The following is a 13,038-nucleotide window of genomic DNA, read 5'->3' on the forward strand; positions in this document are numbered from 1 at the left end:
CTCCCTCAAAAGAACAACGTTCTACCCCCTCCCTCAAAAGAACAACATTCTACCCCCTCCCTCAAAAGAACAACCTTCTACCCCCTCCCTCAAAAGAACAACATTCTACCCCACTCCCTCAAAAGAACAACGTTCTACCCCCTCCCTCAAAAGAACAACATTCTACCCCCTCCCTCAAAAGAACAACCTTCTACCCCCTCCCTCAAAAGAACAACGTTCTACCCCCTCCCTCAAAAGAACAACATTCTACCCCCTCCCTCAAAAGAACAACATTCTACCCCCTCCCTCAAAAGAACAACGTTCTACCCCCTCCCTCAAAAGAACAACATTCTACCCCCCTCCCTCAAAAGAACAACATTCTACCCCCTCCCTCAAAAGAACAACGTTCTACCCCCTCCCTCAAAAGAACAACGGTCTACCCCCTCCCTCAAAAGAACAACCTTTTACCCCTCCCTCAAAAGAACAACCTTCTACCCCCTCCCTCAAAAGAACAACATTCTACCCCCTCCCTCAAAAGAACAACGTTCTTCCCCCTCCCTCAAAAGAACAACATTCTACCCCCTCCCTCAAAAGAACAACGTTCTACCCCCTCCCTCAAAAGAACAACGGTCGACCCCCTCCCTCAAAAGAACAACCTTTTACCCCTCCCTCAAAAGAACAATGTTCTACCCCCCTCCCTCAAAAGAACAACATTCTACCCCCTCCCTCAAAAGAACAACATTCTACCCCCTCCCTCAAAAGAACAACATTCTACCCCCTCCCTCAAAAGAACAACATTCTACCCCACTCCCTCAAAAGAACAACCTTCTACCCCCCTCCCTCAAAAGAACAACATTCTACCCCCTCCCTCAAAAGAACAACATTCTACCCCCTCCCTGAAAAGAACAACATTCTACCCCCTCCCTCAAAAGAACAACATTCTACCCCCTCCCTGAAAAGAACAACATTCTACCCCCTCCCTCAAAAGAACAACATTCTACCCCCTCCCTCAAAAGAACAACATTCTACCCCCTCCCTCAAAAGAACAACATTCTACCCCACTCCCTCAAAAGAACAACCTTCTACCCCCCTCCCTCAAAAGAACAACATTCTACCCCCTCCCTCAAAAGAACAACATTCTACCCCCTCCCTGAAAAGAACAACATTCTACCCCCTCCCTCAAAAGAACAACATTCTACCCCCTCCCTCAAAAGAACAACATTCTACCCCCTCCCTCAAAAGAACAACCTTCTACCCCCTCCCTCAAAAGAACAACGTTCTACCCCCTCCCTCAAAGGAACAACATTCTACCCCCTCCCTCAAAAGAACAACCTTCTACCCCCTCCCTCAAAAGAACAACCTTCTACCCCCTCCCTCAAAAGAACAACCTTCTACCCCCTCCCTCAAAAGAACAACATTCTACCCCCTCCCTCAAAAGAACAACGGTCTACCCCCCTCCCTCAAAAGAACAATGTTCTACCCCCCTCCCTCAAAAGAACAATGTTCTACCCCCCTCCCTCAAAAGAACAACATTCTACCCCCTCCCTCAAAAGAACAACATTCTACCCCCTCCCTCAAAAGAACAACGGTCTACCCCCCTCCCTCAAAAGAACAATGTTCTACCCCCCTCCCTCAAAAGAACAATGTTCTACCCCCCTCCCTCAAAAGAACAACATTCTACCCCACTCCCTCAAAAGAACAACGGTCTACCCCACTCCCTCAAAAGAACAACCTTCTACCCCCTCCCTCAAAAGAACAACATTCTACCCCCTCCCTCAAAAGAACAACGGTCTACCCCACTCCCTCAAAAGAACAACGGTCTACCCCCTCCCTCAAAAGAACAACATTCTACCCCACTCCCTCAAAAGAACAACCTTCTACCCCCTCCCTCAAAAGAACAACATTCTACCCCACTCCCTCAAAAGAACAACATTCTACCCCACTCCCTCAAAAGAACAACCTTCTACCCCCTCCCTCAAAAGAACAACATTCTACCCCACTCCCTCAAAAGAACAACGTTCTACCCCACTCCCTCAAAAGAACAACCTTCTACCCCCTCCCTCAAAAGAACAACATTCTACCCCACTCCCTCAAAAGAACAACATTCTACCCCCTCCCTCAAAAGAACAACATTCTACCCCACTCCCTCAAAAGAACAACGTTCTACCCCCTCCCTCAAAAGAACAACATTCTACCCCCTCCCTCAAAAGAACAACATTCTACCCCACTCCCTCAAAAGAACAACGTTCTACCCCACTCCCTCAAAAGAACAACCTTCTACCCCCTCCCTCAAAAGAACAACATTCTACCCCCTCCCTCAAAAGAACAATGTTCTACCCCCTCCCTCAAAAGAACAACCTTCTACCCCCTCCCTCAAAAGAACAACATTCTACCCCCTCCCTCAAAAGAACAATGTTCTACCCCCTCCCTCAAAAGAACAACATTCTACCCCCTCCCTCAAAAGAACAACATTCTACCCCACTCCCTCAAAAGAACAACGTTCTACCCCACTCCCTCAAAAGAACAACCTTCTACCCCCTCCCTCAAAAGAACAACATTCTACCCCCTCCCTCAAAAGAACAATGTTCTACCCCCTCCCTCAAAAGAACAACATTCTACCCCCTCACTCAAAAGAACAACGTTCTTCCCCCTCCCTCAAAAGAACAACCTTCTACCCCCTCCCTCAAAAGAACAACATTCTACCCCCTCCCTCAAAAGAACAACGTTCTACCCCCCTCCCTCAAAAGAACAACCTTCTACCCCCTCCCTCAAAAGAACAACGTTCTACCCCCCTCCCTCAAAAGAACAACCTTCTACCCCCTCCCTCAAAAGAACAACATTCTACCCCACTCCCTCAAAAGAACAACATTCTACCCCACTCCCTCAAAAGAACAATGTTCTACCCCCTCCCTCAAAAGAACAACATTCTACCCCCTCACTCAAAAGAACAACGTTCTTCCCCCTCCCTCAAAAGAACAACCTTCTACCCCCTCCCTCAAAAGAACAACATTCTACCCCCTCCCTCAAAAGAACAACGTTCTACCCCCCTCCCTCAAAAGAACAACCTTCTACCCCCTCCCTCAAAAGAACAACATTCTACCCCCTCCCTCAAAAGAACAACGTTCTACCCCCCTCCCTCAAAAGAACAACATTCTACCCCCTCCCTCAAAAGAACAACCTTCTACCCCCTCCCTCAAAAGAACAACATTCTACCCCCTCCCTCAAAAGAACAACCTTCTACCCCCTCCCTCAAAAGAACAACATTCTACCCCCTCCCTCAAAAGAACAACGTTCTTCCCCCTCCCTCAAAAGAACAACATTCTACCCCCTCCCTCAAAAGAACAACCTTCTACCCCCTCCCTCAAAAGAACAACGGTCTACCCCCTCCCTCAAAAGAACAACATTCTACCCCCCTCCCTCAAAAGAACAACATTCTACCCCCTCCCTCAAAAGAACAACGGTCTACCCCCTCCCTCAAAAGAACAACATTCTACCCCCTCCCTCGAAAGAACAACCTTCTACCCCCTCCCTCAAAAGAACAACGGTCTACCCCCTCCCTCAAAAGAACAACGGTCTACCCCCTCCCTCAAAAGAACAACATTCTACCCCCTCCCTCGAAAGAACAACCTTCTACCCCCTCCCTCAAAAGAACAACGTTCTACCCCCTCCCTCAAAAGAACAACATTCTACCCCCTCCCTCAAAAGAAAAACATTCTACCCCCTCCCTCAAAAGAACAACATTCTACCCCCTCCCTCAAAAGAACAACGGACTACCCCCTCCCTCAAAAAAACAACATTCTACCCCCTCCCTCAAAAGAACAATGGTCTACCCCCTCCCTCAAAAAAACAACTTTCTACCCCCTCCCTCAAAAGAACAACGTTCTACCCCCTCCCTCAAAAGAACAACATTCTACCCCCTCCCTCAAAAGAACAACATTCTACCCCCTCCCTCAAAAGAACAACCTTCTACCCCCTCCCTCAAAAGAACAACGTTCTACCCCCTCCCTCAAAAGAACAACATTCTACCCCCTCCCTCAAAAGAACAACATTCTACCCCCTCCCTCAAAAGAACAACGTTCTACCCCCTCCCTCAAAAGAACAACATTCTACCCCCCTCCCTCAAAAGAACAACATTCTACCCCCTCCCTCAAAAGAACAACGTTCTACCCCCTCCCTCAAAAGAACAACGGTCTACCCCCTCCCTCAAAAGAACAACCTTTTACCCCTCCCTCAAAAGAACAATGTTCTACCCCCCTCCCTCAAAAGAACAACATTCTACCCCCCTCCCTCAAAAGAACAACGTTCTACCCCCTCCCTCAAAAGAACAACCTTTTACCCCTCCCTCAAAAGAACAATGTTCTACCCCCCTCCCTCAAAAGAACAACATTCTACCCCCCTCCCTCAAAAGAACAACGGTCTACCCCCTCCCTCAAAAGAACAACATTCTACCCCCTCCCTCAAAAGAACAACATTCTACCCCCTCCCTCAAAAGAACAACGTTCTACCCCCTCCCTCGAAAGAACAACATTCTACCCCCTCCCTCAAAAGAACAACATTCTACCCCACTCCCTCAAAAGAACAACCTTCTACCCCCCTCCCTCAAAAGAACAACATTCTACCCCCTCCCTCAAAAGAACAACATTCTACCCCCTCCCTCAAAAGAACAACATTCTACCCCCTCCCTCAAAAGAACAACCTTCTACCCCCTCCCTCAAAAGAACAACATTCTACCCCCTCCCTCAAAAGAACAACGTTCTACCCCCTCCCTCAAAAGAACAACATTCTACCCCCTCCCTCAAAAGAACAACCTTCTACCCCCTCCCTCAAAAGAACAACCTTCTACCCCCTCCCTCAAAAGAACAACCTTCTACCCCCTCCCTCAAAAGAACAACATTCTACCCCCTCCCTCAAAAGAACAACGGTCTACCCCCCTCCCTCAAAAGAACAATGTTCTACCCCCCTCCCTCAAAAGAACAATGTTCTACCCCCCTCCCTCAAAAGAACAACATTCTACCCCCTCCCTCAAAAGAACAACATTCTACCCCCTCCCTCAAAAGAACAACGGTCTACCCCCCTCCCTCAAAAGAACAACGGTCTACCCCCCTCCCTCAAAAGAACAATGTTCTACCCCACTCCCTCAAAAGAACAACGGTCTACCCCCCTCCCTCAAAAGAACAATGTTCTACCCCCCTCCCTCAAAAGAACAACATTCTACCCCACTCCCTCAAAAGAACAACGGTCTACCCCCTCCCTCAAAAGAACAACATTCTACCCCACTCCCTCAAAAGAACAACCTTCTACCCCCTCCCTCAAAAGAACAACATTCTACCCCACTCCCTCAAAAGAACAACGGTCTACCCCACTCCCTCAAAAGAACAACGTTCTACCCCACTCCCTCAAAAGAACAACCTTCTACCCCCTCCCTCAAAAGAACAACATTCTACCCCACTCCCTCAAAAGAACAACATTCTACCCCCTCCCTCAAAAGAACAACGTTCTTCCCCCTCCCTCAAAAGAACAACCTTCTACCCCCTCCCTCAAAAGAACAACATTCTACCCCCTCCCTCAAAAGAACAACCTTCTACCCCCTCCCTCAAAAGAACAACATTCTACCCCCTCCCTCAAAAGAACAACGTTCTACCCCCCTCCCTCAAAAGAACAACATTCTACCCCCTCCCTCAAAAGAACAACGTTCTACCCCCTCCCTCAAAAGAACAACCTTCTACCCCCTCCCTCAAAAGAACAACCTTCTACCCCCTCCCTCAAAAGAACAACCTTCTACCCCCTCCCTCAAAAGAACAACATTCTACCCCCTCCCTCAAAAGAACAACGGTCTACCCCACTCCCTCAAAAGAACAACGTTCTACCCCCTCCCTCAAAAGAACAACATTCTACCCCCTCCCTCAAAAGAACAACCTTCTACCCCCTCCCTCAAAAGAACAATGTTCTACCCCCTCCCTCAAAAGAACAACATTCTACCCCCTCCCTCAAAAGAACAACATTCTACCCCCTCCCTCAAAAGAACAACCTTCTACCCCCTCCCTCAAAAGAACAACCTTCTACCCCCTCCCTCAAAAGAACAACATTCTACCCCCTCCCTCAAAAGAACAACGGTCTACCCCCTCCCTCAAAAGAACAACCTTCTACCCCCTCCCTCAAAAGAACAACCTTCTACCCCCTCCCTCAAAAGAACAACATTCTACCCCACTCCCTCAAAAGAACAACGGTCTACCCCCTCCCTCAAAAGAACAACATTCTACCCCCTCCCTCAAAAGAACAACATTCTACCCCACTCCCTCAAAAGAACAACGGTCTACCCCACTCCCTCAAAAGAACAACGTTCTACCCCCTCCCTCAAAAGAACAACATTCTACCCCCTCCCTCAAAAGAACAACGTTCTACCCCCTCCCTCAAAAGAACAACATTCTACCCCCTCCCTCAAAAGAACAACGTTCTACCCCCTCCCTCAAAAGAACAACATTCTACCCCCCTCCCTCAAAAGAACAACCTTTTACCCCTCCCTCAAAAGAACAACGGTCTACCCCCTCCCTCAAAAGAACAACATTCTACCCCCTCCCTCAAAAGAACAACGTTCTACCCCCTCCCTCAAAAGAACAACCTTTTACCCCTCCCTCAAAAGAACAACGTTCTACCCCCTCCCTCAAAAGAACAACCTTCTACCCCCTCCCTCAAAAGAACAACATTCTACCCCCTCCCTCAAAAGAACAACGTTCTACCCCCTCCCTCAAAAGAACAACATTCTACCCCCTCCCTCAAAAGAACAACGTTCTACCCCCTCCCTCAAAAGAACAACGTTCTACCCCCTCCCTCAAAAGAACAACCTTTTACCCCTCCCTCAAAAGAACAATGTTCTACCCCCCTCCCTCAAAAGAACAACGTTCTACCCCCCTCCCTCAAAAGAACAACGTTCTACCCCCTCCCTCAAAAGAACAACCTTCTACCCCCTCCCTTAAAAGAACAACGTTCTACCCCCTCCCTCAAAAGAACAACCTTCTACCCCCTCCCTCAAAAGAACAACGTTCTACCCCCTCCCTCAAAAGAACAACATTCTACCCCCTCCCTCAAAAGAACAACGTTCTACCCCCTCCCTCAAAAGAACAACCTTCTACCCCCTCCCTCAAAAGAACAACATTCTACCCCCTCCCTCAAAAGAACAACATTCTACCCCCTCCCTCAAAAGAACAACATTCTACCCCCTCCCTCAAAAGAACAACGGTCTACCCCCTCCCTCAAAAGAACAACGGTCTACCCCCTCCCTCAAAAGAACAACGTTCTACCCCCTCCCTCAAAAGAACAACGGTCTACCCCCTCCCTCAAAAGAACAACGGTCTACCCCCTCCCTCAAAAGAACAACCTTTTACCCCTCCCTCAAAAGAACAACCTTCTACCCCCTCCCTCAAAAGAACAACCTTCTACCCCCTCCCTCAAAAGAACAACGGTCTACCCCCCTCCCTCAAAAGAACAACGTTCTACCCCCCTCCCTCAAAAGAACAACGTTCTACCCCCTCCCTCAAAAGAACAACGTTCTGCCCCCCTCCCTCAAAAGAACAACGTTCTACCCCCTCCCTCAAAAGAACAACGTTCTGCCCCCCTCCCTCAAAAGAACAACATTCTACCCCCTCCCTCAAAAGAACAACGTTCTACCCCCTCCCTCAAAAGAACAACGGTCTACCCCCTCCCTCAAAAGAACAACGGTCTACCCCCTCCCTCAAAAGAACAACGTTCTACCCCCCTCCCTCAAAAGAACAACGTTCTACCCCCTCCCTCAAAAGAACAACGTTCTGCCCCCCTCCCTCAAAAGAACAACATTCTACCCCCTCCCTCAAAAGAACAACGTTCTACCCCCTCCCTCAAAAGAACAACGGTCTACCCCCTCCCTCAAAAGAACAACGGTCTACCCCCTCCCTCAAAAGAACAACGTTCTACCCCCCTCCCTCAAAAGAACAACATTCTACCCCCTCCCTCAAAAGAACAACCTTCTACCCCCTCCCTCAAAAGAACAACGGTCTACCCCCTCCCTCAAAAGAACAACGGTCTACCCCCTCCCTCAAAAGAACAACGGTCTACCCCCTCCCTCAAAAGAACAACATTCTACCCCCTCCCTCAAAAGAACAACCTTCTACCCCCTCCCTCAAAAGAACAACGGTCTACCCCCTCCCTCAAAAGAACAACATTCTACCCCCTCCCTCAAAAGAACAACGGTCTACCCCCTCCCTCAAAAGAACAACATTCTACCCCCTCCCTCAAAAGAACAACATTCTACCCCCTCCCTCAAAAGAACAACGGTCTACCCCCTCCCTCAAAAGAACAACATTCTACCCCCTCCCTCAAAAGAACAACATTCTACCCCCTCCCTCAAAAGAACAACATTCTACCCCCTCCCTCAAAAGAACAACGTTCTACCCCCTCCCTCAAAAGAACAACATTCTACCCCCTCCCTCAAAAGAACAACATTCTACCCCCTCCCTCAAAAGAACAACGTTCTACCCCCTCCCTCAAAAGAACAACATTCTACCCCCTCCCTCAAAAGAACAACATTCTACCCCCTCCCTCAAAAGAACAACGTTCTACCCCCCTCCCTCAAAAGAACAACCTTCTACCCCACTCCCTCAAAAGAACAACGGTCTACCCCCCTCCCTCAAAAGAACAACATTCTACCCCCCTCCCTCAAAAGAACAACGGTCTACCCCCCTCCCTCAAAAGAACAACATTCTACCCCCCTCCCTCAAAAGAACAACGGTCTACCCCCTCCCTCAAAAGAACAACGGTCTACCCCCTCCCTCAAAAGAACAACATTCTACCCCCTCCCTCAAAAGAACAACATTCTACCCCCTCCCTCAAAAGACCAACATTCTACCCCCTCCCTCAAAAGAACAACGGACTACCCCCTCCCTCAAAAAAACAACATTCTACCCCCTCCCTCAAAAGAACAGCATTCTACCCCCTCCCTCAAAACAACAACGGTCTACCCCCTCCCTCAAAAAAACAACTTTCTACCCCCTCCCTCAAAAGAACAACCTTCTACCCCCTCCCTCAAAAGAACAACGGTCTACCCCCTCCCTCAAAAGAACAACGGTCTACCCCCTCCCTCAAAAGAACAACGTTCTACCCCCCTCCCTCAAAAGAACAACGTTCTACCCCCTCCCTCAAAAGAACAACATTCTACCCCCTCCCTCAAAAGAACAACATTCTACCCCCTCCCTCAAAAGAACAACGTTCTACCCCCTCCCTCAAAAGAACAACGGTCTACCCCCTCCCTCAAAAGAACAACGGTCTACCCCCTCCCTCAAAAGAACAACGTTCTACCCCCCTCCCTCAAAAGAACAACATTCTACCCCCTCCCTCAAAAGAACAACGGTCTACCCCCTCCCTCAAAAGAACAACATTCTACCCCCTCCCTCAAAAGAACAACCTTCTACCCCCTCCCTCAAAAGAACAACGGTCTACCCCCTCCCTCAAAAGAACAACATTCTACCCCCTCCCTCAAAAGAACAACGGTCTACCCCCTCCCTCAAAAGAACAACATTCTACCCCCTCCCTCAAAAGAACAACCTTCTACCCCCTCCCTCAAAAGAACAACGGTCTACCCCCTCCCTCAAAAGAACAACATTCTACCCCCTCCCTCAAAAGAACAACATTCTACCCCCTCCCTCAAAAGAACAACGTTCTACCCCCTCCCTCAAAAGAACAACGTTCTACCCCCCTCCCTCAAAAGAACAACCTTCTACCCCACTCCCTCAAAAGAACAACGGTCTACCCCCCTCCCTCAAAAGAACAACATTCTACCCCCCTCCCTCAAAAGAACAACGGTCTACCCCCCTCCCTCAAAAGAACAACATTCTACCCCCCTCCCTCAAAAGAACAACGGTCTACCCCCTCCCTCAAAAGAACAACGGTCTACCCCCTCCCTCAAAAGAACAACATTCTACCCCCTCCCTCAAAAGAACAACATTCTACCCCCTCCCTCAAAAGACCAACATTCTACCCCCTCCCTCAAAAGAACAACGGACTACCCCCTCCCTCAAAAAAACAACATTCTACCCCCTCCCTCAAAAGAACAGCATTCTACCCCCTCCCTCAAAAGAACAACGGTCTACCCCCTCCCTCAAAAAAACAACTTTCTACCCCCTCCCTCAAAAGAACAACCTTCTACCCCCTCCCTCAAAAGAACAACGTTCTACCCCCTCCCTCAAAGGAACAACGTTCTGCAAATTGTCTAAAGCCAAGCTGCAAGGTCGGCAGACCCATCATAGGACTGTGAAGAGGGAAGGGACTGATCTCCTCAGCCCATTGCAGGCCACAATGCTCGTCAGAGGTTAAGCTTGCGGCCGCAAAGCCAATGCAAAAAAAACAGAAGCAATGCAGCATTGCTGGTGAGGATCACAAAGCTGCACAAGAGTAGAGAGGGCTGACCCCGGGTGTAAGACAGGGCATCTGTTCCGTTTACAAAATTCAGTTGGTAGATGAAAGACTCCAAATTCGCTGATGATATCACTAAAGTTATGTCAAGCCTCGAGGAAAACTAAACTCGCACTGACCACTGTATGAACACCGAAACTCCTTGGCTCTTGGGGGAGAAGGGGCAGAATATTCACACATTCCGGGAGGCCGTCACAGAAAGAGATGGGGCTGGAGGGGTGACCACAATTCCACGCGGGGGCCACCTCGTTTGCCCCTAACTCCATGTAGGCCCGGCCAAAGAGGGCATGCTGGCCTGGTAAAACCCTGAGCCTGACCCCAAGCGAGGCTCACCACCCACCAAAGGCCACGTAAGCCCCCGGCAACCGATCGCACGATGCAAACACCCCCCCACCCCATTGAGATGGGTGGAATGATAGGAACGGACAATCACCCGGAATACGCCAATGCCCCTCTGACCCCGGGATCTGGGGCAGGGTCAGAGGCGTATCTGTGGGGGCAGGTGGGTATTCCGGACCCACGGAAACTTCTAGACTACGTTCTCTGACAGCGGTGAAGCGGCAGCAGAAAAAAAAAACAGGCATTGTTTCATATCTTAATGGCTGTTGACAGCACGTATTCACACGTTAAGTGTCCCGCTAATGAAAGGGGGTTTACAGGGACACAGTCGGAGCACTGGAATAGCTGAGAAATTACTGCCAGTGAGTGTTTGCAGAGAAACGCTCACCCTGCGGGCGAGGCATTCACTGTTTCCGTCACAATAACGGACAGACGATCGGAACCTGTTCATCCGCTATCATCGCCAGCTGTAATTTATAGGCCGAGCAGCAACTATTTTGCGCTCGAAAACATGCCCCAGGGCTTTACGGGGTTAAAGTTTCCACCCGCGCTCTCCCCGCGTGGAGACTCGCCCGCCGGGTGTGTGCGCACTAGCGCGGTTCTCTCCGACACGCGCTCCCGGCGGGGGAGGCTATGGGCCAGGAGTGCGCAACCGGGAGAGAGATAAAATCCACCCTTTCACACTCATTTTGCACACCGGTGCACAGTGAACACTATTAATCATTTCAATTAACAGGAAATCATTGATCACAAATTATCCACTCCATTTTACACACTGGCAGCAGTATGAGATTATAAATGGGAGGAGTCCTGCCCTCTGTAAACCAGTTTACCTACCATGGCAGCGGCTGCAGTCTGATTCACCTGGTGCTGAGCGGCCTTTATTTTGGCTTGCAGATGTGCGGGCGGGTGAAAGTACTTGCACTTCTCCCTTGAGCAGCGACCCTTGATATAATCCATGCAAACTGTAACCGTGTTTTCATTTGATTCTATCATTGCCATTTCGACCGGGTGTGCGTAGCGGCAATCGTTTTCACCCCGAGTGCAATTTCCACGCTGAAACTCCCTGCAAACCTAATGAAAGCAGTCGTTAGCAGCCTTTCAAAGAATGGGTCAGCAATCAATCGACCCTCTCTCTTGTCTGAGCATCTCTGGCCAACTAGCTGCTTCTCAAGTCCACAAGCTTTCCTTAGTTTCTAACTCATTAAAAATGCCAGACATAACGGGAAACAAAAATCACATTATAATTAAAACCGCGTGGCCACACAGTTGCTCCGTAATCCATTTTTTGCAAAGTATAGGTGAGAGGTAAAGAAGTCGCTTGTCAAATATTATTCCACGAATGAATATCCGTGACACTGCTCATGAAAAGTCGGGTGATGCACTGTTTTAAAATTATAGCGTTATGCCATGTAAAAGAAAGAAAAAAGATCTTGCATTTATATAGCGCCTTTCATGACCTCAGGACGTCCCAAAGTACTTTGCAGCTAATGAAGTACTTTTGAAGGGTAGTCAATGTTGTAATGTAGGAAATGCAGCAGCCAATTTGCACACAGCAAGGTCCCACAAACAGCAATGTGATAATGACCAGATAATCTGTTTTTAGTGATGTTGGTTGAGGGATAAATATTGGCCAGGACACTGGGGAGAACTCTCCTGCTCTTCTTTGAAATAGTGCTATGGGATCTGTTATATCCACCTGAGAGGGCAGACGGGGCCTCGGTTTAATGTCTCACCCGGAAGACAGCATCTCAGTACTGCACTGGGAGTGTCAGCCTGGATTATGGGCTCAAGTCGCTGGAGTGGGTGCTGACGTTTTGTTCTGCTGCTCAGGTGGAACTGTTTAATTGCTGTAAATAAGCAGAAGCTAATTGTTCTAACTGAGGGAAGTTTGAAGGTTTGAGAGGTGCTTGTAAAATTTGAGGCTCCAGGTTGATTTCCAGACTTCCCTTACTTGCAATAAATAACCTGTAATTCACCTCAACTTGAAATACCTGCCTTTCTTTCTCTTTTTCCAAAAATACTTTTGACACTAAGGTATTATGTTTAAAACATTAAAATAATTCAATAGGGTGGATACAGAGAAATTATTTCCTCTGGCGGGGAAATCAAGAAGGAGGAGACATTAAAATTGGAGCTCAGCAATTCAGGAGTGAAATTAAGAAGCATTTTTCACACAAAGGGTATTGAAATCTGGAATTCTCTCCCCCAAAGGGCTGTGGATGCTGGGGGATAATTGGAGCTTTCAAGACTGAGATCGATAGATTTTTGTTAGGTGAG

The 13,038-nt window shown here is 48.7% G+C and overlaps 1 protein-coding gene across 17 annotated transcripts in view; it reads right to left on the bottom strand.

Annotated features, from left to right (window-relative positions):
• The window catches only part of LOC137332845 (muscleblind-like protein 2), a 287,907-nt gene that overhangs the window by 42,535 nt on the left and 232,334 nt on the right, over window positions 1-13,038 (bottom strand). For all 17 annotated transcript variants that reach the window (XR_010965752.1, XR_010965751.1, XM_067996785.1 and 14 more), the window contains exon 5: window positions 11,596-11,832. Coding sequence is in view for 15 of the 17 variants with exons in the window: in XM_067996785.1 (XP_067852886.1) it covers window positions 11,596-11,832 (237 nt within the window). In the remaining 2 variants the exon portion in view is untranslated. The remainder of the gene's footprint in view (window positions 1-11,595; window positions 11,833-13,038) is intronic.

This window comes from Heptranchias perlo, chromosome 15 (assembly GCF_035084215.1).
Source record: "Heptranchias perlo isolate sHepPer1 chromosome 15, sHepPer1.hap1, whole genome shotgun sequence".
In the NCBI taxonomy this organism is placed as follows: domain Eukaryota; kingdom Metazoa; phylum Chordata; class Chondrichthyes; order Hexanchiformes; family Hexanchidae; genus Heptranchias; species Heptranchias perlo.